Here is a 25,500-nt window from a genome sequence, read left to right on the forward strand (position 1 = left end):
AGGACACTGTAAAGGAGCACACACTGGTCATCTAAGGGTGATCTCATCTCAGCAGTGGAAATTCCATTAGTCTCATAACGTGATTATTAGAGCACATGATCTGAGGATGAGGAATGCCCTCAAGAGACAGCTGGCTTTTCTAGTCCAAGCCCTAAGCTTTTCTCTTCAAGGCCTAGGCATGCAGAACTGTCTGGTCTACTGAACCCCATCATCCCAGCCACATAAATAATAAGCCAAGGCCATCCTGTATTAGACACGCTAAAGCCAGGCTTATTTATTTTTAAAATAAAAACAGCAGTAAAGTTGAAGGTTTTTGCTCTATTAAAAGACTCCGAAAATAAACATTTCCAGCAAATATTGTATGCAAAGGGGCTTCCCCTTTAAGGCCATTCTATCTGAGTTTGCGTCGAGTGGAGCGTCTACGCCCAGCTAGGGTTAGACTGGCTGCCTCTTCCTCCTGGCCTTTGTTTGCTACCTCAATCTGCTCAGAGCTCCCTGAAGCTAGGGCTTTGTCTACACCTTCCCATTGCCTGGTTTTGGTGCGGCTCTCTTCTTTGCATGCAGGGTGTTCCAGCAACTCCCCTGTAGTGCCATCCTCATCCAGGATGAGGCAGTCTTCACTAGAACTAGGGGTCTGGTTTCCCTCCTCCCGACTCCCTTCCTCCTCTAAGACCAAGGTTCCATATATATCATCAGTCTCACTGGCCAGGCTTTCACCCCTTCTCACAGAGGTGCCCAGCTCACTCTTGGTCTCCAGAGACCAAGAGCTTTGTTTTTTTAGTGCCAGTAATCCTGAAACTTTGTCTCCTGCTCCTGGATGGGCATTCACAGACTTGGCTCCTTCTGTCTTGGTGGCCAGAGGCTGCTTCTGATCATCCAACAGCTGGGCATGCAAAGAGGCCTCTGAGTGTGCTGCTGTGGCACGGAGCCTGGCTGCCTTGTATCTCTGCAAAGGAAAACAAATTGGCTTGAGCAATAAATCAGGCTGGAACCGTCTACACCGTGGCAAGTGTCAGCTGGTCCAGGAAAAACCTGTATGAAGACAACAGTGAAAGAGCTCTAATCTGCAATGGCAGGTCTCTGCCTGAAACACAGCCCAACTTTGGAGGCTCTTGATTTGACTGTTCAGGAAAAGTGTTATTTAAGCAGGGAAGTATTTGCCCCTGCGAGAAAAGTGGCTGTAGTAAGGGCTGACTCTTCCCTCCCTCTCCCCCTCCCAGCACACTTATCTTTCACCTTTAAGAAATACAGAAGTAGAAACAGGCTTTGGCAGCTGTTAGCTCAAACTAGGGATTTTAGACCTATCCAGTACAAGCGAGAGATGGAAGCTCTTCTTGGGTGCCAACAATCTCTAGCTTTGGGGCTGGGTATGAAGAGAAAGACTGGCAATCCAAATATTTGGGTCTCTGCCGTCTTGCATGCACTCCTTGAAGGCATCTTGAACAGAAACAGATTGACAGTTACAGCATGGCCTATGTTTAATCACTATGTGACACTCACCTAACTCAGTAAAGTCCCACTGCTGTATCTGCTCTCACACAAGTGTTGCCAGGCACTTCACTTAAGTCATGTGTAAGGTTTTTGTTTTGTTTTTGAGAGGCAGATACACCCAGTTGTAAGAGGCCCCAGAGGCTTTCTAGATAGTGAATTTAGGCCTCGCAGCATTGTCTGCAAGACTGATTACACAACTGGTTTGCAGGCAGGCAGGCAGGCAGCCAGTCAGCAGCAGATCAGCAGAGAGGTTAAAATTGCCTCAAATACTTCAAAGGAAATTTCAGAAAAATAGTATCCAATATTGTATGTATGAAGCCAAACTACTGAAATGCAGTGGTGAGATCCTTAGCTTAAAGGGATTCCTCTTATTCTTTGGTGATCCAAGAAATCCTAGGCTGAACATGAGCCCTACAAATGCATCAAGCAGCAGGTGGTTCTTCCACAAAAATAGATAGGCTTCTGATGTTAAACTACTCTCTGAAACTGGGGCTTGCACTAAACCAACAACTAACTCCAATATCCTAGTCAGGTTCTCATATTGTGGGTATCTGAGAACACTACCCCAGAAGCATGGTAGAGCTGAAGTGGAATTGTAGTAATTGAAGGGGTTCAGTTAGTAGTAGTTGGTACCGAGGTAGGAAGTAAAGTCCTTCTCCTAGGGATCAAATTTAAACAAACAAACAAAAAAAACTTTTATCCCTCAATACAAATCAGTCAGTGAAGATCCATCCTGGGTAGTGCAGAAGCCTAACAACAATTCCTGATGAATTGGATCAATCACTCCGCAGGTTCCTTCCTAATCTCACTCCTAGTGCCTAAGAACAAAGCAGGCAGAAACGGTGCACAGCACAAGGGATTGCCACTGGATGGAGACTGCATCTTTTTTACTCAGGACCAGCCAGAAAAACCCTGCAATGTAACAGCAAGTCAGTGCATGTCTAGCAGGAAACTGCCCTGAGCAAGTCCTTTGAAAATGCACAGCACTCTCATCTGCCTTGCAACGTTCAGCCCATCCACTGATATTTTTAAATGTGATTTTGTTGAAGTGGTGCAAACTCCAGTGCAGATTCATTTCATCCCAGCAGCTTATGCCACTGAGCTAAGCCTTCCCAACAGCCTTACACACAGCAATATGTTCTTCTGTAGTTGAAGCAGTTTAAGAGTCCTATCTGAACTGGAAAGAATTTTAACTGAGCAGGTCCAAATCAACTGCTCTGCAGTGAGTTGCCTCAAGGGCAAGACATTCTCTGTCCTCAAACCCTGCAGTGGAGTATGCTGGCCACAGTGCTGTTTGCCCTGCCACAGAGAAACTACAGTCCTCTTTAATTCAAAGACTGTGGCAACAGCATGTTCAATGCAGGGGCCAGCTGCCTCCAGCAGTGATCACAAGCCTCAGAGATTAGGTATAAACTGAGTCCAGCCCAAAATACTTGCAAGGGCCAATTTCTTCAGGTCACACCAGCATAAATGTGAATTTGTGGGCTTGGTAAACATGACTGAACTGAGACCCTTGGTAGCCCTGGAGACTACCCCCATTATTTTACAACTAGGAAACCAAGGCACAGAGAAGTTAAGCCACTTACCTAAACATAGGCCACTACACTACTGGTAAAAGCTGGGAAGAGAATAGGAAGCCTAACTATCAGCGAGCACCCACTTCCTGCTACTCCAATGCATGGAAGCAGCCATGTGGGCTGTTTCCCTTGGTCCTAACAGCCCATAGGTCACAAATTCAAGGCCACAGCAGAAGTGCTCATGGCACAGCCTGTCAGATTCAATGAATCTGAGAATTCTGCTAAATACCTTGTCACAAGGACACAAAAAAGGAAAAGAACCAATGAAGGGCAGGGAACATGAACTGCTGCTGCTCTGACTCTTTAAACAGGCCAACAGTGGGGACTGCAAAACAAATGAAACTAAATAACTTGCACTGCAAGTAGGCTTTTGCCTTCATTCCAGGGATGCTCTGCTTGGTAACGGTGACCCAGAGGGGCCGTTAATGGTCCCAACTTCCTGATTTAAGAAGTGCTTAGGCTTAACCAGCTCAGCTATGGAGTGAATCTGTTGGAAGGCTCCACTGGACATACCACAGAGGCTAGTTTGCTGGTGCACGTCCTAGGCTCTGGCCCCAGAGAAAAAAAAACTGGAACTGCCCTCCCTACCAGAGGTCAACAAAATGCTGTTTCATGCGCAGACAGGACCCAGGTAATGGTTACTGACAGGGAAAGGGGAAAACATACAGTGCTGATCTCCAAGACAGGCCCAGGTGGACACACACAGCCAAACATGACACAGGTAGATCTCCCAGCCCAGGGGACACTTGGACAGAGGATGGATTCATAGCTGGATGCAAGGGAAATTCTAGTTCCACTGGAGATTAGGAATTGGGGAGGAACAACACAAACTTCCTGAGCTCTGGAAAGTTACCAGAAAAGTTCAAGTTACACCCTGTGGCTGCCTTGTCCCTTGGGACCAAATCTGCACTCAGCAGGTCAGGGTTGTTCTCATGTTGTACGTTATCTGGCACTTGCATATCTACCAATTTAAAATAAGAAGCCACCTGGCCTCTCTTCAGTTGTTACTTCTACATATTTCAGTTACAAAGGACCCATTTCCAGCATCAATGATGCTGTGGCTTCATGAGGGTCAGTGAGGACCTTTTCCTACTCTTTCAAAAAGGAGCAGCCTCTTCATGAGTAGTTTCCCCAGCTCTGCCCAACTGCAATCCATTTAACAGAAGATCCCAGGCTGAATCAGGAATTGCATTTTACAGGTTCAGTGAACAAGTCAAACATTCTCCAAAGAGATACCCAGCTCAGAATGGGCAGACAACGACATTAGCAAGAGTTGGGGAAAGGAGGAGTGGAACTGTGTCTGCTCTACAGGAGATGGAGACAAGCAGAGGGCACACCAGGTGAAAGCTGTGGCATGAGGGACATCAAGGATGATGGACACATGTTGAAGACAAGACAGTTGAAGGGAAGAGTCGTTGAGGAGACAGGTAATGGGGAGGAGAGGGGGAATGAACGCCAGGCCATGCAATTGCCGAAGGGTCTAACCTGAAAGTTCTCAAAATGCATCAGGGACTTGCAGTGCGCGAGCCGGGCAGCAGAGTCGCTATGGTAGAATTTGTGACACAGTCTGCAGAGGTAACCTGCGACGGGGACCAGAAAATCCAGGCCTGCGAAACGGGAGGGGAAGGGAGATCACAGATCACATTGAATGGAACTCCAGATAATGAGCATGTGTTAAAAAGGAACTTAAAAAAAAAAGGAAAGCTCTGCTTCTGTTAATTGGGAGGGCTTGCAAGACAGCCTACTGAATATCTCATCTTGCCACAGGACAGCTCTGTGACTGATATTCAGAGAGAAATCTTGCTGCTGGAGCACAAAAACTACACAAAAGCATAAAAAAAGAAATACAGTGGAAAACTACGGAGAACATGTAATCATGTGTAATGGGATCAAACCAAGCAGAAGACAGCAGGCACTCGCAAGGGACAGGCAGAGAACATTCACAGCATGAATCATTATTCCATCTGCCACATGATAGTGGGAGGTTACAGCAACGTGGAAGATTGGGCTAAAACAGCTCTCCCCACATGTGGAGGAGCCTCTCCCGGTGTGTGCACTCCCTGCCCTTTTTGCCCTGCATGACTGGTCACAGCCATTTTGGAAATGGAAGTTTGAGCTCCTTCATTGACTAAGGTGGTGGCTAGAAACAGGGCAAGAAACAACGTTCTGGAGGCAGCGTTCCCCACAAGGGCAGCAAGTGTCGTTCCAAGCAGAAGCTAGTCTAGACAGCGGTGGTCTTGAGGCAGAGGAAGCATGTACAGGCTCCTCAGAGGATCCTGGTGGTGCCTGCCCAATGTCTCCACTTAATTGTATTTCTGCTGAGACGACATCCAGGCAGCACACACCCAAGCACCATCCAGGAGCTGGTACCCATTTCCTGTATGTGTCCTGTTCTGGCACCTCCCTCACTCCAGTCATCCCACCCTTCCCCTGCCCCCACTCCCCTGGACAGGTTTGATGGTTCTCACCCCATCTACTCAAAGGAGAACACTGAAGCCACTGACAGCTCTGTGGAACAGCATCTGCATTCCTTTCACTCACAGCTGAGCTACACATCAACCTCTGGCCCTTTCTTCAAGAACTGCTCCTCTGCCAGTCTCATGAGAATGCTGAAGGCAATCTCTGCTCAGGAGCCTCTTGCCCACAGTAAATGAAAGCTCCCCCATCCCCATTACAATAACAGCCTATGGCTACAGTGTTTGTCTGGCTTGCTTACCATAGGCGGTGTCTGGACAGTACTTCTCATTTCCTTCATAATCCTCTGGAGACATTTCCTTCAAACCAACCTGAACAGAAGGAGAACAGGGTGGTGCTGAGCATCCTTGGCTTACAGCCTGCCCCAGCTGGCACTGTGTCCTAGCCTTGAACATTTTCTGAGGTGCTGGGGTAAAACGGAGATACAACAATCCTAAAAGATGCTTGCATTTCCTGTTACCATAGGAAAGAGGTAAAATAAGCCCCTTCCTTGTAGGGAGGTTCAGCCTTCATGCCCAATTACCTGAACAGACTAGTCCTTATAGCACAAGGGAAGGTTAAAGCCAGAGAGAAACCAAACAGGAGGAAACCATTTAATTAGCAAGGTTAAAACCATCACCTACATTCCAGGCTCAAGGTACACTCAGGTTGCATCCCTCCCACAGTTAAAGTTTCTGAAACTACTGCACTGAAGAACTTTATATGCCAAGATACACCTATACTAGTATACAGGTAGTATACAGACATGTATGCTAGGAGATCTAGGGCAATTCCAGACTGCTGAATAGTCAAGTCTAAAATGTATCATTTGCCTTTGTTAGGATACCCCAGAAATTCCTCTTCTTCCCTCCTGCCCCAAAGAAATGAAAGGGTCTCCAAAAACATGTTCTCCTCAGTGCTTCACATTACAGCTAATGTCTTTGCAGCTGAGGTGATCCTAGATCTAGTTAAAGTTGTTCTTTGCTCAGTAACAGGAGTTACTGTTACAGAACACCAGAAACAACCAGCCCCATGTATGAGTGGACCAGATTCTCCTTCACAGTCTGAAGGGCTCTAAAGGAGTCCCTGATGCTTCACCCCACACTGCTCCCTGGGAACAGGTCACACTGGTCTACCAAGAGCCTCAAGCTCCATCAGACCAGACTGAGGCAACAAGGAAGATACAAACCAGTGCCCCCAGAGCCTCTGGTCTCCATTGGCACTGCATACCTGCTTGGCAATAGGATCTTCATTCTCTGTCAGCACCACCTCCGAGTCTTCCTCTTCGCCCCCTCCCTCCTCCTCTTCCTCTTCTTCATCATCGTCTTCAAAACAGCCAACAGCATCCACTGTGATTAGCTCCTCCGAGTCCTCTGGCCCACCCAGCTCCTTCTCTCCCAGCCTCACCTACCAGGCAGAAAGAAGAGAGCAGACCTAGTGAGACTGCCAGCTTCACACACTTACTCAATGCTGATCCTGGGGGGCCCTCCCCCTGATCCTGGGAGACTGACTAGGCCCTTCCAGAGCCTGGGCTGCTAAGTAAGATGACTGGACACAACTGCTAGCAAGTTCTACCAGGCTTCTATCCTGGTTTCATGCACACAAGACTCAGTTTCTAGTTTGCTCCTCTGAGCCCCATTCATGGGAATAGTCAGCAAGGAGAGAAGCCACTGGATAGGAAGAACTGATACCTGCCTGTACAATGTCCTGTCATCCTAGTGATGGCTTGAGGCCTACAGGACACATGCACACACCCAGCCTCACCAGGGCAGCCACTCCTAGAACCGCTGTACTTCCCTTCCCTTCCTACCCCCCACAGTCCAACTGGTTTTTACCTCCTTGGCTTTCTGCTTATGCTCAGGAGACTTCATGTGCTCCACAAACTTCCGCGGGGTCTTGAAGTGGCGGCTGCAGACAGTGCAAAAGGGACGGAGAGAGCGTTTGGCCAGCTGAGGAGAGAGGAAGGAAAAGAGCTGGTTGGTCAAGAGAGACACCACAGTCTGTTTTCAACAAAGCTTCATGCACAACTTCTCACAGAAATGCAGGCCTAGTTCTTCTGGAACAGTCAGGCCACACAAAGCATGACCTCCTCCCTGCACAAGAGGGGAAGCCCCAGGCCACATGCTCCCAAGTTCATCTGTGACAGAGGTAGATGTCTGCAGCAACCTCATAGTCTTTAAAGATCTTCCCACCGCTTGTTGTACGAGTGGGGTTTGCTGAAGCTGGTATCCCACCCAGACAGCTCAGGCTGCCTACTGTAAAATTTCCTTCCAGTAGCAGCTAATCAAAGAGCGCAGTATCATACCTCTGCATACTGGAGATAGGAGTCATATTTATTATGTTCAATTAAAAGACAAGAACCAGGTCCTGCTAGTCAGTACCAGCATCACTCAACATGAAAACCAGGAGATCCCCAGTACCAGTGTATGGGCACCCCAGAGAACCATAGGTGCTAGGGATTGCACTGTGGTGCTCAGGGTACTTCCAGAGAGATCTTCTTGGGCATGGCCTCCTCCTTGCTCTTCTCTCCTGCTGGTGGGAGAGAAGCTAAGTGTTTCTTTCCATTTAGGTCCCTCTAAGTCAGGAAACATGAAAGCTGATTTGTTACCTTGTGTTCTTGGGTCCTTCGATGTTTGATGAGATCCCCTGTGAAGTGTATTTGGCAGGTGTTACACCAGCGCTGCCGGGGTCCTCTGCAACAAAGAATGTCTCAGTAAGATTTGGTACGCTCCAAAGGTACAGTGTGTTCCACTTGCATGTGTCCTGGAGAAGCGCATAATTCACTCAATTGCATAATGCAGTGCCAGTTCCCATTTGTTGGCTATTACCTACATTGTAACAAACTCTGGTTATCTGCATATCAGTTAAATGGGTTAGACCTGTCAGGTCCATTGTTTCTCTTACTTAATTGTTTCTCTTACTTAATTGTACTCTGATTAACAACACAGTAAGAGGGCTTGTCTACTTTGTAACTTAAATATCCTCCATTTAACCCATCAGGAAGGATGATGGAGAAAGCAGCTCTGAAACTGACTAGTAGAAACCTTAAAAATGAAGGGAGCTAAGCAGGTTCAGGGCTGCAGATTCCACTGCACTAGGTACTTAATAGGTACTGATAACATTCAATTCAAGTTAGCATATAATCTTGAGGCTATGCACATAAACAGAATACACCACCTACTCCCGGTTGTAGTTCTTCTCTCATAGCATAATTCTTTCCCCTAGTGGGCTATAGTTCAGCTCACCTCTTCCACCCTTACTCAGTTTAAGTCACACCAATAAAAATGTACCTGGTGCTGGACAGTATGAGCTAATGCACTATAATAAGAACTGCACAGTGGACACAAAGTCAATATAGCCACACCACAGAAAAAGGCTGAATAGGTTGCCTGACAGGATTTAAAGCCCAAGAAAGCAGGTGGATGCTGCATCATGACCTAAGCAGTGATGCAATCTGGTGGGGTGGGACTGAAGATCTACTGCTTCTGGCCTCTGTAGGATCAGCTGTCTCTACCTCCAGAATACACACGTACCCACTTTTCTCCACCAGAGACTTCTGCTCTTTCACCATAGGCAGCAGTGAGACAAAGCAGATATTGCTCATGTGCTGAATCTCTCCAAGTCGCTGCTGGTGCTGAATTCCAGCCATGTGGGACTGGAAATTCTAAAAAGAGAGGAGAGAAGTTAGAAAAAAAATTGCATTTAGACAGAGACTCAAGCTACAGAAATGGATGATCAGGTCCCTGCATTCCATCCTCTCTACAGATCTATCACATCTGGATTGTTTTAAAGCTTAAGCGAGTGGCTCCCTGTGGATCAGACCATGCTGGCACTTCAGGGTGTCTGCTTACCAGCTCCTTCAAAGAGAAACATGGCTCATTTTATTCAGTTATTTGTAGGCTTTTCTAGGTCTCTCATTAATGAAGCCTCAAAACAAGTCTCTGAGCACAATGTTGGCTGCAGGCACCTGGCCATGCAGTCCTTTCCCCTTGCCGGCCAGGTCTGATGCTGCTCTTGTGCTTATACCTGCTGGTTGCAGCAGTTGGTCTTGCAGATGTAACAGTAGAACTTAAGGACAGGCTCAGGGCCAGTATCAGTCGTGCCCAGGTCACAGGTCCGGTGCCCTGGTTTCAGGGCTGTGGTGCTGATGGCTCTGCTCTCACTGCTCTGCTGGATAGTCACTTTCAGTGAACCCCCAGAAGTCAGTACTTGCTAGAATAAGAAAAGACAGGGTAAAGGTCTCTCAAGAAACTACCGATGGCCAAGGAGACACATTTCTAGCACCTAAGAATGTACCCAACCTCTCTAGCACCTGAGAAAATGAGGTTGACTAAAGTTTATGTGCATGTCATTCAAGGCCTCTTGCATTTGCACTCAATGTTATCACCTCTTCTGGGCAATCACCTCCTGGACTACAGGAATTATTCATGGATTTGCCAACACAGAGTCACTCCCAGACCAGTTTGTATTTTTACATTCCCAATTCCTAATGGCCTCTGAAGACATTTTACACAGATGCAGTCCTCAGTAGCTGCAGGCCTTTAATGGCTTGTTTTTACTCATTGCAGAACGAAGGATAGTTTAGCATTACATGCAATACGCAAAAAGTGGAACAATAAGCATACTGTCCCACCTACTCATAAAGGAAGACCCCATTAGAACAGAGGTGTCACAAGACAGCCATATCCGAATCTGCCAGGGCACGCAGGGTCAAATGTTCAACTGTTTTCAATGCAACCACACGGATTTATATAAAGCGAGGCTCCAACCTGGAGCAGATCAGCCTTAGGCATCATTGGTTGATTTTAAAAACCTATTGGCACAAATTTCCAGCCTGCTACCTCCTGCTGGTTACAACAGTCTTATCTGGGGGCCTGATTCTTCCCAATCTCTGCTTGAGGGCCAAGTCCCAACGAGCTTCTTTCCCCTGTTGATTGTTAAACAACAAGCTGCTTGCTAGCATTTGGCCGATTTACCAGCCACAGTAAAGGAAGAAATGTGCATCTCCATTTTCTATCACAGCAACCCTCAAAAGTTATCTGCTGCTTTCTAAACTTTCATGTTCATCTCCAGCAATTCTCAAGCTACCAGACATCTGCTGACAATGGCTGTTCCCTTCATAAGGTAGACAACCTCCAAGACCAGGGCAGGCAAAATACAGTCCATGGGCTGGATTTAGGCAATTTCATCTAGCCCATGGGTGCCCACCAATTAATTTTATCCCACCCAGCCTGCACACTTCGCTCCCATCCTTGTGCATGGGAGGACCCTGCCCCAGCCAGCATGCACAGCTTCCGAGTGGGGCCACTGCTGCCATTGCTGCAACTGCCGGGGGACCTGCTTAGCTTCCTCCGCCTCCAGCAGCTCCTCCTTATGTCCCTGCTGCAAGCAGGGAAGCTGCAGCTGGGCAGAAGTGCAGTACATGCAGCTTGGGCTAGCAGGAGCGCAGAGTGTGGGGCCCACACACAGAGGGGTGGCAAGAACGTGGAGCTCAGGTGGGCAGAGGGTAGGTATGTGGGGTTTGTGGGGTGGGGGGGGGGACCCCTCACATATCCCCACATTGCCCGCAGCCCCTACCACTGACAGCAGCAGTAAACAGTGGGCTGGGGTGCTCATGGCCCATGCAGGTACAGCTGCCTGGTGGTGCACAACTCCAGCAGTTCCAGGAGCTGCACATGGCAGCAAGGAGCAGAGCCAGGCAACACTTTTCACGGGACTTCCCCTCTGACGGCGCATGAATCCTAGGAGCTGCATGCGAGTCCTGGGCAATAGAGGCAGGGTGGCCTGGCTCCACTCCTTGCTGCCATGTGTGGTTCCTGGAACTGGCTGGAGCTGCGTGCTGCTGGGTGGTTGCATCTGCGTGGGCCATGAGTGCCCCGAGGGCCTGCTGCTGCTGCTATTGGTGATGGAGGCTGTGCACCATAGGGGGGCATATGGGGGTCCTCACACCCCACAAACCCCACACATATACAAACAGCCAGAACCCCCAACATACCCTACCCCACCACCGCCACACCCCCCTCACAAACCCCACATACATCCCCACCCCCCATACACATATACCCACCCCCACACACAAAATACAGGAGTAAAACTTTACTTTTGAGCTATTATGCAATCACCTCTATAGACATTACACAAATATATTTTTGTCCCAATTTGTGTTTTTTAAAATACATTATAGTGGATATTTGACTTGGGACTGGGAAAAAAAACCAAATTGTATACCAAGATGGCACCCCCCCCACCCCCTCCCAATAAGGAGTACTTACAGGGGGCAAGGGGAGCAACTTCTGCTGGCAAAGAGGTCTGGGGGTCAGGACTTCTGGTCCCAAGATGGTGACAGGGGGGCAGGGCACCTGTCAAGGAGCAGGACTACTGTTGCAGCCCTTGACAGCTGACCAAAACTCGTTAAATAGCCCTTCAGCAGAAATAATTGCCCAAACCTGCTCAGGATGGAGCCGAGTGCAGCTCCCACTTGGAGACTCAGAAATAAGTCCCACTAATAACAGATATTAAGATCAACTTAAAACAAGTGCAAACATACAAATGCCTTCTAGGACAGCAGTGAAGTCTTAAATCCCATGCTAGCTCCCAGTAGACAAAGTGCAGATAGTGAGAACTATTTAGGTTCCAAAATCTTAGCAAAAGTGCAGATGACCATGCCATTACACTCTACTGTAACTTTAAGAGACATACTACACATTACAGCTTTCGACTGTGGTACAATGCCTCACCTCAGGCCTTGGTACCAATCCTAGAGCTGGGTGCATCTTAATCTGCATCACAAAAGATAGATCTGAGTACAGTCAGTTCTTTGGGATGGGAGAGTATTCTGTACAGTGATTACCCACCTCAGGAGCCTTTGGTTCCTCTGAGAAGTTCCTCTCTTTAGAAACATCTTCAGCCATGTACTCCTTCACAGTGTCAGGCCCTATAACAGGGAGGCCCTTCAGCTGCGTTAAAACTTAGCAATGTTTACAAAAACAAAACAAAACCCAAAGAAGCAAATGTACAAAGCCAGAAAGCTTTGATTACTCCTCTGTAATGCTGGCCCCATGCCCTTAACCTTTCCTGATCACTCCTCAATGTTGCTATCAGTTACCCTGCAGTCCCAAAGCATTGATCGTACTTTCATAAAGAGAATCCTTGTAAAATGAGAATTCATCCAATCTTCTATGTGCCTTTGGATGTTCAAAACAATCTGGATACTCCCACACTTAGAGAAGAGGGACAGCCACTACCGCATATTCTTGGGGCTTTGGTCCCAGTATTTCTCTTTCCTTGCCTGACATCTTGCATGGTTTAAATATAAGAATATTTCTGCAAAGATTCTGCATATTTGTACTGCAATTCCAGCAAGAGGCAACCTATAGTCCAAATAACTGTAAACACAGCACCTCACTCTACCATTGATTTGAGAAGCCAATCTCTCACCCGCATCACGATAACCCCAATAACCCTTTACCATCTTCTTGGCTTTCCATGCTTGGCTCCTCTGCTTCCTGGCTGCTTGCGGCATCCTCTAGCACTGACGGTTCTTCCACACTTCAGTGAAATAAAACAAAGAAAGGGAGAGGGAGGGGAAAGAGAGAACAAGGTTATCTCCCACACCCACATCTAGGAGAATGGGCAGGCTGGCATTTGAACCACAGGCCAAAGAGCAACCTCCAGAGCTTTCAATGGTCAAATGTGAACCTGGGTCCCAGAAAGAAACTAATAATAGGCTGCTGTTGCAGGTAGTCTTTCTAGTGAAGGCTCAGCAAAACAGGACAAAGACCAGGCACTCTACAACCGTGCCCAAATAGGCATGAAGTGATTGCTCCAGGACAACAAATGCTGTGAAGGTATAAGGTAGGAGGGAAGGGGAAAGGTTCCTTGCAATATGAGAGACCTGAGATCCATCCCCTCCCTTGGCTAGAAGCCTTCAGGACAATGGAAGCACTTGGCTTTTGTCAGACGGGGGCAAGGAGAGCTCATGACAGAGACTACTTGGCACCAGGCAGGGAGGGGTTTTTAGTAGCTGTGTCTCACTGAGTTTTACATTTTACTGAAGATTTTGCATTCTACTGAAGCAGATAATCAACGGGTCATTGTGAATTAGAAACAACACACAGTACTCATTTAAAAAAGCTGGCTTGGCTCTCTTTGTTGCCATTGGTTTGATTTAGAGTGAAAGCATACTAGGAACATGGGAGTGAGCAAGCTGCAGAAGATTTTTTCCCTGCAGATTTCACTCTGTCTCTTCCTGACTGTGTATCAGCACTAATATTAGTCAGCAGGGCTGGAAAAGCTCTCCTCTCCCAGGCCAGACTTGCACATCACCTGCACTGCTCTTCAAGCAATGAGATGTGGCGCACTCTTAACTCTAACTGCATGCAGTCACCTTCCTGCCTGCCTCAGGATTCAAACATGCACACTGCATATTTTATCAGATTGTTAAGTGATAAAGTAACTGGGTTACATACCTATAAATGCACTACAGGGTTCTGGCAGCACAGAGCAGAACAAAACAAGAGTGGCTTGCATTCAAGGTATCTGTTTGGGGCTGACAGTGTTCAATACCAGACAACACAGATGGAGGCAGCTCCTTAAGGCAGGAAGACCCAGAGAAGCAGGAGTGTCACTGTTTTAACTGAGGAGAGGGCATTGCGCTGATGCTTATCAGCCTTGATCGGCGGTGTGGGAGGAAGCGGTATGTCAAGAGGGATGCAAATCAGGATGCTTGGAAGCCTACTGCAACGGAGTGAGGAGGTTGTTCCAGGCATATGGACAATGCGTAAGAAGGAGAAGGAAAGGAAGGGGGAGAGGAGGCTGGTATACCTGGCAGAGTGAAGAGGAGATGGTGGGGGAAGCAGAAATGAAAACATGCATGCAGGCTGAAGTAGTTCAGAGCTTTGAAGAGAACAAGACGTTTCTAATAGTGTTAACTCTTTCTAAGGCAAAAGTTCAGTTCACAAGAAATTTCCTAACCTTCATCCCCAACAATACATACACCAAACATGTTAAGTCTCTACCCAAAGCCCAGTAAAGGTGCAACAGACATGTAGTTATAGCAAGGTCTCCCCACTCAGACTTTGTTTTTTTCCAACAGATGCTATGGGCCATTGAATAATGTACTGCAAAGTATTATCATAATTAAAATTAACCAACTAAATAGATAAGCCATGTATATGCTGTAAGACACCAGCCTTTGTTTTAAATACACTTCTTTACCTTCTTGCTGATTTACAAGATTGCATAATTCACAGAGTGACCAATAATGCTGGACACTTCTATAAGGCTTTACCCAGTCAAACTGAGGTACAAACATCCCATCCACCCCTGAACATCCTTCACCTATTAATTAGCCAATTAGGCAGAGAGAGAGACTTGCCCAAGACCAAGCAGTGAACTGGCAGCAAAGAAGAGACTGGAACCCAGGGGTCCTGACACACAGTCATTACTGCAAGTCGGGGATCTTATTACTCCACTTAAATGTATCATAGACATATTCACTTTGGAGGGAAATTCTCAAGTCAGAGTCTCCAATACAGGGTGGAGGAACACAAATTATCTTTAAATGTGTGAGAGTATCAGGTCTGGGAGAGAGAGCCTGGAATAAGCAGCTTCCTACCCAGTAGATGGTGCTACGACACTGCATGTTTCCCCGACAGAACAATTAATAGCAAAGCAGAGAATTTCCTAGGTGAATCTCTTGTTGCGGCCCTCTGCACTGATGTTACATAACTCCCTGTGTTTGTCTATGCACATGAGACCGGGGTCCCGAGCAGCCGACGAGAACACAAACGGATGCTGGTTCCCCATACTGTGGTGTGTTGCTGCCCCTCCCCACACAGGCCTCAAGACAAACCACTCGGCCATTTCATGTTATCTGCAGCATTTGGGATCTCCGTTTACTTCCCCCATTTCTCATAGGTGTGAACGTCCCCCGAGGCTCTTGTATTTGCTTAGCTTTTGCAGGCTCTCCCTGCAGCAAGACACAATCTCAGTGCCTGCACCTCTTTCATTCCCTGCTTTTGCCCCCAAGCGCAGCTCAGTAACAGGTACTCCTTCCTCAAAAGGAAAGCAGTACTGACACCTGCCCACACAGCAAAGTGAAACAGTCTAGGGCTTTTCTTTCTATTGGCACCCACCTACATGCTTCTCTCTGGCATTTAAGCAAGAGAACTGACATCAAGTAGGCTAGAACAGAAAAGGAATGTCTCCGCTTCTTTTTATGGATCTAGGCAATAGCACAGCTCAGCAGCAGCATCTTTGTGGCCTGCCTATACAGGACTGCTCTTGCTGCTCATCACTATCATGGTTGTGCTACTGGCAACATAAAACCAACAGTGCCCTGGGCTGCAGCAAGTGCCAGGAGTTTGTTTTGTGTCATGCACCAGCACAAGGGCATCCCTCAGATGCCTGTGATCAGGCTGCCATAGCATTGCTGATAGTGGGAATATAGACACAAACATCAGAAAAACAACCCACATCCAACAGGCATTTCTATGACCTCTTCATTAGAAATTACCTCTTTAGTTTCTTGGCTGCAGGCTCAGTGTTCAGGCTTGATTCTGGTGGAGTTTCTGGTTCTGCAAGAAAAAAAATAAAAGATGATATTTTGGCAGAAGAGACCACAGCCCCTCTTGTCTGATCAATCAAATGGCCTAATCCAAATACAGTGCTTCAGGGCAGAACACAAACTCCTGGCCAAATCTGGGCTCGAGAAGAATGATAATACTGGGACTGGACAGCTCAAGAGATACCTCATGACCAAGGATATGGGATTGTGTCCAATACAACATGAAAACATGCAATTTATTAAATAAACCTGTGCCTTTACCATGGTGGTTGCAAGGAGGTACCATTCTACCCAAGTTTTACCCTGGCCATGCTGACTTTACGCTGCCAAGGCAGCACAATAGCCATCATTTCAAAATAGTGTCCTTTTCCCAGCCTACTTTTGGAAAAGGGGTGGGGTGGGGACGGGACACAGAAATCCTTTATCAAAGTGGTTTTTAGAGGCAAAGGAGCAAATAACCTAGTCTGAAATAGACATCAAAAGTGATTAGCTGAAAGGGAATCACCGCAAGAGTGATGCATGCAATGCAACAAGAGACCTTTCTCCTGTTCTGGAGATGGGGAAGTATCAGGTACACCACCTCAATACTGCACAGAGCTTCCACCTGATTAATCAAGAGCCATGATGCTCGTTTACAACATCTAAGTAAGCAGCTATGAGCATAAAGCAGCCCTGAGCAGGGGGCTCCCCCAAGCTAGACGAGTTAGGACTTTTGAGAAGAGACTTTTTTTTGCTGTAAACTGCTGCATCAGTATCCTGCAGAGGTTTCTTGGCCTGCTCAGAATTTCATTTCTCCTCTTACCTGTAGGGCAGTTGTTCTGTTCTGACCCTGCCTGGGCATCCTCTTGGATTTCTAGTTTCTCATCACCTCCTTGGGTCTGAGATGATGATCCCTGATCCAGCTCCTGCTTCCTGTCAGGGATCCTCTGGAAGTCCTGCAATCAGCAAAGAGCCTCAAACCCAGCTCCTCATGCCTTAAACCCCATTCCCTAGCTCTCCAAAAGTTCTACCATGGGACCAGGATGGACGTTCAAATACAAAGGGACCAAGACTGGTGGACAAACAAAGCACTACGAATGGATCACAGACTGCCTGAACCCACTGACACCTCTCCAAATGAATCCGTAGCAGGTTCAGTGCACTTCAGGGAGCCTTCTTAAACATACATGGGCTGGAAGAACGAACAAGCACCAAAGGACTCTTTTCCTTTCTCGTCCGAAGAAAAAAAAAAAAGCATGATTAGGGTCTGAAACATCAGTTTACCCGGTGTACCTTTTTTTGGAATAAAGGGAGTGCTAGCTTAAGCCAAAGGCTCTGGAAAAATGTCACTGAGCATCAGACTATATTAATAGAGAAAGCATGAAGCTAGCACAGGGGGAAGAAGTCCTGGCCAGTTAAAGAACAGTCCCCAGCAGAGTCCCAAATAAGTCTGAGCTCAGACATCTGGGGATGAGTGGAAAAGAAGGGGAAAAGGGTGTGATCCTGTAACACTTTGCACCCAAGAGTACCACAGCACTGGATACATTTTTATCAATTAAACTTGACAACATTCCTATAAGCAAGTATTATCTTGATTTCACAGACAGGAAAATGGAGGCACCTGTGGCACCACGAGTGACAGAGGCTGTAACAGAAGGGCAGACATCCACCCCCTTGCTTTCGTCTTTGAATCAAACCATTTTTGAGTTATGCCAGTTCCCAGGAGGAATATGGCCTTGTGGGGACTGCTAGGGAAGGGTTAATAGGGTTTTTTGTTTTAGTGACTACATGGAACTATTACAATTAATCCAGAAATCCTGAGTGAGTCCTTAACACCACAACTGCAATTGGAATCACTAAAGCCTGAAGAGCAGGATGATTTGGCTGTAAAGACTGTATCAGCAACACAAGACTAAAGTGATTCTCATCTTTTCCCAGTTCTCTTTAGCACCCTGTATAAAAATCATGGAAATTCAGGGCTGGCAGGGACACTGAAAGATCACTGAGTTCAACCCCCCTGCTCTGGGCAGGAATACTGCCAAGATGAAATGATCCCAGCAAGGTGCCTGTCCAGTCTCCTCTTGAAGACCTCCCAGGTTGGAGATTGCACCACCTCCTTGGGAAGTCTATTCCAAATTCTGGTCACCCTTACTGTAAAGAAGTTCTTCCTTACATCCAACCTGAAACCATCCTCTAAGAGTCTTTGGCCATTGCTCCTTGCCCTTCCTGGGGGTGTCCTAGTGAACAGTTTCTCTCTCAGCTCCCGATATTCATCCCTTACATACTTATAGATGGCCACCAAGTCCCCCTTTAGTCTTCTCCTCTCCAGGCTGAACAGTCCCACATCTCTTAGTCTTTCCTCACAAGATTTGTCCTAGATCACAGGCAACTACTACTACCGCCTGAGGGACACCAGCTTGCCAAAGAAAACTAATTTCGGAAAAGCTCCAAGTCACAGGCTCACCTTGCGAAACATCCGATTCTGCCGCTGGAAAGGGAGGCCTGGGAAGCCAAGCCGAGCAGGCTTTAATGAGACCCCAACAGGTGGCGGCCCCAGCAGGGAATGTCTTGTAGCCTGAGGGAAAAACTGTTGCAGTGCTGGGGCTGTCATATTAAATCCTCGCAAGTTTCCTACAAATGCAAACACATGGGACATCACAACCCAGCAGGGAATCCAAGGAGACAGCAAGTCCTCTGCTTATGGCAGCAGCAGCTGTGGGGGAAGATCTCCTTTATGTATGGACTATATGCAAGATATTGCATTTGGATAGCCTGTACAGGGTGGCAACACAGCAAATAATTAGAAGAGCCCAAGAGTAGAACCCCAGCTCTCCCACTCAAAGACCTCAGGCCCAGATTACTGCCATCTTGGGGTATGTTACACTATCGCACCATTTAGGACTGTCACTGCGTTCTAAGATTGTTAGGATATGTATTTAATTAAAGCTTGCTGGTACCCATGTTTACAGTGAGATGAAGTCTTTCTCTCAGAGATCCCCTGTGAAGGAACATTCATCCCACATCTTGTTCAGCTGACAGTTCAAGCCACAGTCTGCAACTGGATTGCCCTTTTTTTTTTTTTTAAATACACTGAAAAGCAGCAGCAATTGGAGCAGTTCACTTACAACATCACCTCACCTTTTAGGTGAGATTTCACAGTCCTCTCTTCCATTAGTTTATCATGTTCAACATGTCAAACTGAACCCAGGCATTTCAGATATTGCTGTTTCCATTGTGCTTTGCCTTAGGAATGGTTCATTTTGGCAGAGCATCCAAAAAACATTTACAACCATTAGCCACAGCTCCATACTCTCTCACAAAGAAACCTGGCCACTCCTCCATTAAGGATGAGGACACTGAGATTTTAAGGCCATATTTTCAAAAGGTTGCCTCTGGTGAGACACCTACTTACTGCCCAGTTTTCAAAGTGCCAGGTAGAAACAAAAAGAAGAAAGAAAAAGTAGCTCTGAGTATCTAAAGCTAGGGAGACAAAAATCAGAAGCCACTTTGGAAAGTTTGCAAATCACTGGGCCAAGGCTACACAGCAAATAAGTAAAAGAGCCCAAGAGCAGAACCCAGGACTTCTGACACCCATACAGGTGCCAGATACCACATACATAAAGGCTGCAATAAAACATAAGGAACTTCCCATATAGTTTTCCACTGGACTGGACAAGAAAAACACTCTTATTTTAAACAGAAATCTAGCTAGGAAGAAATCACCTCCTGCTCTTGGCTAGCACTTTTCTTGTGTGTGACCGTTTCAACTCAGGAGGTCATTTATTCTTTCCTCGTTTCCACTTCTGAAACCACAGGCTTCCACTGAATTATTTATTCTGATGTTTCTCAGGTACTGAAATACCAGCCCATCAGGTATTCTCACGTGTAACCCAAACCTCCAAGCAACAAGAAAAAAATACAGATCACAAATATAGTCACATTGTTCAGCATCAACTTTATGACATGTTTCCTATCTCTAGCCAACCTAGACTGACACAAAGCCAGTGATACTCCTCCTTATTAACACATGGGGGTGGGGTCTAAACACTAAACCTGAATGCATTAAGCTGGTTAGTAATATACTATGCTCAATGGACCTATCCAAATCGTCTCAGATCCTTGGCTATCCCATTTGAAAATAAAATGTCAGTAACTGTTTCAGCTTTAGAAAAAAAAGTCATGCTCTGTTAACATCAAGTTTGTCGTTCATCTTCCTCTCAGATACTAGCTGGTCAAACTCCTTCTGGGATACAGACATACAGGAGAATCTGCAAAATTAGCAGTCATTTTGGGTCTCCGTTTGTCCCTTAGCATCTCAGTTTTCCAGCGACCAATCCGAGCTCTCGAGAGAACCACTAGAGTCACTAGAGAGCGCTCTCGCTGAACGGGCAAGGGAGAACAAAAGGCATAACAGCATGCAACGTACATCTATTGTGTTCACATCTGGATGTTAGTCACAGACAAGGAAAATCCCTGATCCAGTTTATTTAAAGTTAAGTGACAGTTCAAAATGAACCCAGTTACTGATTTTCTTTGTTAAAAAGATGCTGGCAGGTTAAAACAAACAAAAACACTTCCTTACACACCACATTTCCTTACCTGCATTTTAAGATCTTATATAGTAATACCACTATTGTTAAAATGGCAAAAATGCTGTCTTGAAGTCTCCTTGAAAAAAATCTCCAGCCAAGCAGAAAGTCTACTTGCCTGAGAACAAGGTGATGGGGGAAAAAAGTAACCAGCCAATAAGTAACTGATTAGTTACACCAGAAGTTCACAAGGATATTTAAAAAAACACAACAAAAAGCACTTAACTCTCCTAGTTTGTGCACTGGATTTTTTGCACTTCACTCAGCTTGGACAGACACCAACTAGCCAGTTTCCTTTTCTTGCACTCAAGATGCCAACATATTTGTTTGGATTCGCAGACAATGCAAGGGACTGTTTAAATCCGAAACAGAAATCAATTGTTTAACACATTCTTGGAAAATTTTCTATTCACCTTTCCCAGCATCTGCATTTAAAAGGCCTAAAACCACCTGACAAATTCCTGTTTGAAGCCTCGTCTTTGAGTCTTGACCTGGAGCAGCTGGGCATGTGGATTTCTAGCTACTAAAGAACTCCTGTGACTTGCACTGAGGCCAAACTTGAAAAGGAAAAGCACACAGAAAGAGCTGCCAAGCCCAGGGACTTTGAGGCCTTGACAAGAAATGCCCATCCTATGGCTTCTGTCCTCGGGCACACCGGGAGGAAAGGGTGTCTGAAAAAATTCAAGGAGCATCTCACAATGACAGTACCTTGCATCTGCTGCAGGAGCAGGGCCCGCTGAAGCATAGGGTTGGCACTGAGGAGCGATGCTTGATTCGTTGCCCGTAAACTCAGCATCTGCTGCTGCTGCGGTGGTGGCAAACCCCTGAAACAGAGCAATCAAACACAAGAAAACCTTCCTGTAAGAAAATCCCACAGCCTTCAATTTCAGGCATCTCATAAGTGTAACTGGAAGGAGCAAAGTGCAGTCACACTATTGATGCACCTGTATTAAAACAACCTTGTATACAAGGCCTGTATACACATTGTTTCCTTTTTTCCAGCTTCCTTGAGTCCTGAGTGCTAATGAAGTGTGATCAAGGAATAAAATGATGCAGAACAGAACCCCTCAAGCACTAAACCCACATCTAGCGTAATGAAATAGCTTACAAAAGTCCAGTAGGAGACTGCATGCCTTCAGACCCATGCATCCAGGGGCTCACTAGATAGACTTAAAACTTCCTCTTTACATCTATGGCAAGCAAGGTTCTTTGGGTAGATTTGATATGTTTTATTTCCAGCATGTTCAAACATCCACTGCTCCCACACAGAGCCAGCCCTACAAACAGACTGTACCCAGTGCCCCTTTAAGTCTAGCGGGACTGCTGGCAATAAAAAAGAAAAAGAAAAAAGGAAAAAAGAAAGGTTTTCATATTTAAACCAGGTACAAGACAAAAGAAAGGTGGGGATAAGAATAAGGGTGGGCATGGGCAGAGCACTAATGAAAGTGGCATGCATTCCTCCAGGCCGGGGTTCAACGCAGCTTGAAAGAAACTTTGTCCAACTTCAAAGCAGCAGGGAGCCACAATGATTCAAGCTGTGCACCTTGTGGGCTGCAGGACACAGCCTCCCTGAAACTCATGCTACACAGCTCCCCAGCCCCTGCTGCCTCCACTGCAAGGATGATTCCTCTGCCCTGACTGCTACCACACAAGCCCCCCCTGCAGTTCCCACCACACAGAAGATCCACCTTTACTTGCCACTGCCACAAAAGCAGCACGAACCACATAAGCAGCGAGTTCACCCGTTCGCCTACCATGCTGCCCTGCCCCAAAGACCCCAGCCACCAGAGCAATGAGCAGTCAGGTGGGAGCCCGCGGGCCACACACAACCCCTTGCAGGCCCAGTTGGATAGCTCTGCTGTAGGCAACTCTCAAATGTACTCTGAAAACTATTGCTCACATAGCTTTGATGGTTGGTGTGTGAAGACAATTACTCCCGATCAATACAGCCCTGCTGGCAGAAGCCACTCATGTAGATACAGTTATTCCAGCAAAATTTGCTGGCAGAGCTAGTTGAGGTCTTGGGGCTGGAATGAGCCATATCAGCATGGGCACAGTTTCTGAAGGTACAATATGCACCCACATGAAAAGCCCGTTGCTGGTAAACAACCCTTGCATAGTTAGACCAGCATCATGGGCCAAACACAAGATGGAGTCACTGTTTCTCTAAAACTGGCTCTAACTGTACAGCCTTCACCTAAACTCTGCTCACTTTCAGGCTAGTATAGAGCTATGTGCCCCTTTCCTACAGAAATACTGGAACTAAAATAAGGCTGAAAGCAGTTTCTTCAAAAGTAGGAGGTTGCCTATTTAGCACTGTCTTCTGAAATAAGAAAACGCACCACTGTATCAGAGACTTGCCTCTTTCTCCAACCTCATTCTGATGGACACGAGTGCAGACATCATGCCTCACTGAGTCTTTGGGCTGCTGAGCCATGGAGGTGGAGGCAAAGGTCCCTCAGAGACCAAATTTGTCCCCTGCCCCCCTCCCAAACCATCTTCCTCAGCCACAGAATCACAAAAAATTAGGGCTGGAAGGGACCTCAGGAGGTCACATCTAGCCCAACTCCTTGCTTAAAGCAGGACCAGCCCCACCTAGATCATCTCAGCTGTCTATGCAGGTCTTAGAGACTTCTAAGGATGGAAAGGCCACCACCTCTCTGGGTAACCTGTTCCAGTGCTTTACTACCCTCCTAGTGAGAAAGACTGTCCTAATATCTAACCTAAGCTTCCCTTGCTGCAACTTGAGACCATTGCTCCTTGTCCTGCTTTCTGCCACTGCCGAGAACAGTCCAGCTCCATCCTCTTTGGACCCTGCTTCAGGTAGCTGGAGGCTGCTACTAAATCCCTTCTCAGTCTCCTCTTCTCTAAACTAAATAAGCCCTGTTCCCTCAGCCACTCCTCATCAGTCATGTCCCCCAGCCCCCTCACCATCTTTGCTGCCCTCCACTGGACTCTCTCCAGTTTGCCCATATCCTTTCTGTAGCAGGGGGTCCACAACTGGACTCAGTACTCCAGATGCAAGCTCACCAGTGCTGAATAGAGGGGAAGAATCACTTCCCTCGATCCGTTGGCAACACTCCTGCTAACGCAGCCCGGTCTGCCGTTTGCCCTCGCAACAATGGCACACTGTTGGCTCATATTCAGCTTATTGTCCTCTCTAACCCCCAGGTCCTTTTTTGCAGAGCTGCTGCCTTAGCCATCCTGTTTAAAGTCCAAGCCATCCCCCTTAAAGCCGTTTTCATTGGGAAACCTCTCCCCTTAGTCAGATTCAAATGACAAGAAACACAGATCTTCTCAACGTTAAGGGTCATTTGAAGAGAGATTTAAATCCCTTTAAACTATTTTCTGTGCAGTATCATCAGCGTCATGCAGACAGTTTCACAAGCGCACTCAAGAACATGCTCATCAGACTGACACAATGATGGTTGCGATTTAACAGCTAGACAACCACCTTTCTTCCTGAAATTTACCATCAAAGCTCAATTTTTTCCCCAGTGTAAAACTCTACCAGGAAACAGGGCACCATCTGACTCTGTGTTTGATCACATGGGAAAACCATCTTGGACTCAAGCTACTGCTGCCCCTCACATAGCAAGAGGATTGGCCTCTCACCAGACAGGTACCTCAATTTGCCTTTCAAGCCCAATAAAACCAAAGTCCCATCCTGACCGGCGCGAGGAGTGACCACGCACACCAGGCTGCTCTGTCGTGTCACCCACACACTGACACGCCATGAGCAAAACTGGGGCCGTGCCCTGTGAGGCAGCAATGGATCAACAGACCGGGGGCCTGTCAGAGCCCCTGCACATCTGCGGGAAGAGGGGCCTGGGACACCGCGGCACTCGAGGCAAGCAGGTCCACGCGCTTCCCTCCGACCAGCGTCCATGACATCTGCCCCAGCGCGCAGCAGGCTGCCCTGGCTCTGGCGGGTTTCTGGGCACTCACCTCCCCTCACAGGCTTCCCCGGGCGCCGGGAGAAGAGGACGGGCCCTGCGCCCCCTGCCCGCTGGGCTGCGGCCTGCCCCGCTCCGAGGGCCGCCCGGGACGACTCGGCGGGAGAAGGCCCTGCGCACTAGGCGGGCCCAGCGCCCCCCGCCCCGCTTTGTCCCGCCAAGGCCCGGGGACCAGGCCCGCAATCCCCGGCCTCGCTTAGCGGCGCTTACCGGGCTCCCTGCTGCGGTGGCGGCGGCGGCGGGTGGGCCGGGTGCTGCTGCTGGTGCTGCTGCAGGAGGTGCTGGAGCTGCAGCAGCTGCTGCTGGAGCTGCTGCTGGGGAAACATGTCGCGGCCTGGGACGAGACGCGAGGCGCCGAGACTCACGCGGGCTGGCTAGCGGCCCCGGCGGCTGCAGCAGCCATAGAGCCCAGCCCCACCGCCGCCACCGCCCATTCATTCTCGGCCCCGCCCCTGGCCCCGCCCGCCCGCGCCGCCTCCATCTTACGGCGGGGACAACACGAGCCACCTGCCGCGGCCTCCGCCCGGCTGCTCCCGGGCCTGGGCCTGCCCCGGGGAGCCGCGGACGCTAGGGGCTCCTGGTGCCTCACGTCCCCGCGCCGCCTAGCCCAGTGTGCCTCTGCCTGGACGCTGGAGCCACTCGCTGCCTGCTGAGGATGCCTGTGGGTCTGGGCTGCTTGAGTGCAATCCCTGCGGTGGCTGTCTTCTGAGAGCCTCACTCACGCCTTCTGTAAAAGATGGTGTCTGCTGTTAAGTTGACCTAACCCCGGGCCTCTGCTCTTGAGAGCTAGATCTCAGGACGAGCCTTGTGGCCTCTTCACCTGGCAGGGGAAATGCCACATATCTGGGTCCAAGAAGGCAGTTTTCCTGAAGTGCATCGCAGGAGAA

General features: G+C 47.8%; 1 protein-coding gene across 1 annotated transcript; it reads right to left on the reverse strand.

Moving 5' to 3' along the window:
• Positions 1-247: 247 nt before the first annotated feature.
• Positions 248-25,054, reverse strand: CIZ1 (CDKN1A interacting zinc finger protein 1). Its single transcript, XM_090022676.1, has 15 exons — positions 24,824-25,054; positions 21,366-21,481; positions 18,533-18,699; positions 16,892-17,024; positions 16,039-16,099; positions 12,991-13,070; positions 12,377-12,456; positions 9,549-9,734; positions 9,056-9,186; positions 8,131-8,215; positions 7,358-7,471; positions 6,753-6,929; positions 5,785-5,854; positions 4,554-4,675; positions 248-946 (listed from the first exon to the last, which is right to left on the reverse strand). The coding sequence occupies exons 1-15, from the start codon at positions 24,937-24,939 to the stop codon at positions 392-394; spliced, it is 2,193 nt and encodes a 730-aa protein (XP_089878802.1). The 5' UTR covers positions 24,940-25,054; the 3' UTR covers positions 248-391.
• Positions 25,055-25,500: the final 446 nt, after the last annotated feature.

This window comes from Crocodylus siamensis, chromosome 11 (assembly GCF_052110815.1).
Source record: "Crocodylus siamensis isolate JL-2025a chromosome 11, ASM5211081v1, whole genome shotgun sequence".
NCBI lineage: Eukaryota > Metazoa > Chordata > Crocodylia > Crocodylidae > Crocodylus > Crocodylus siamensis.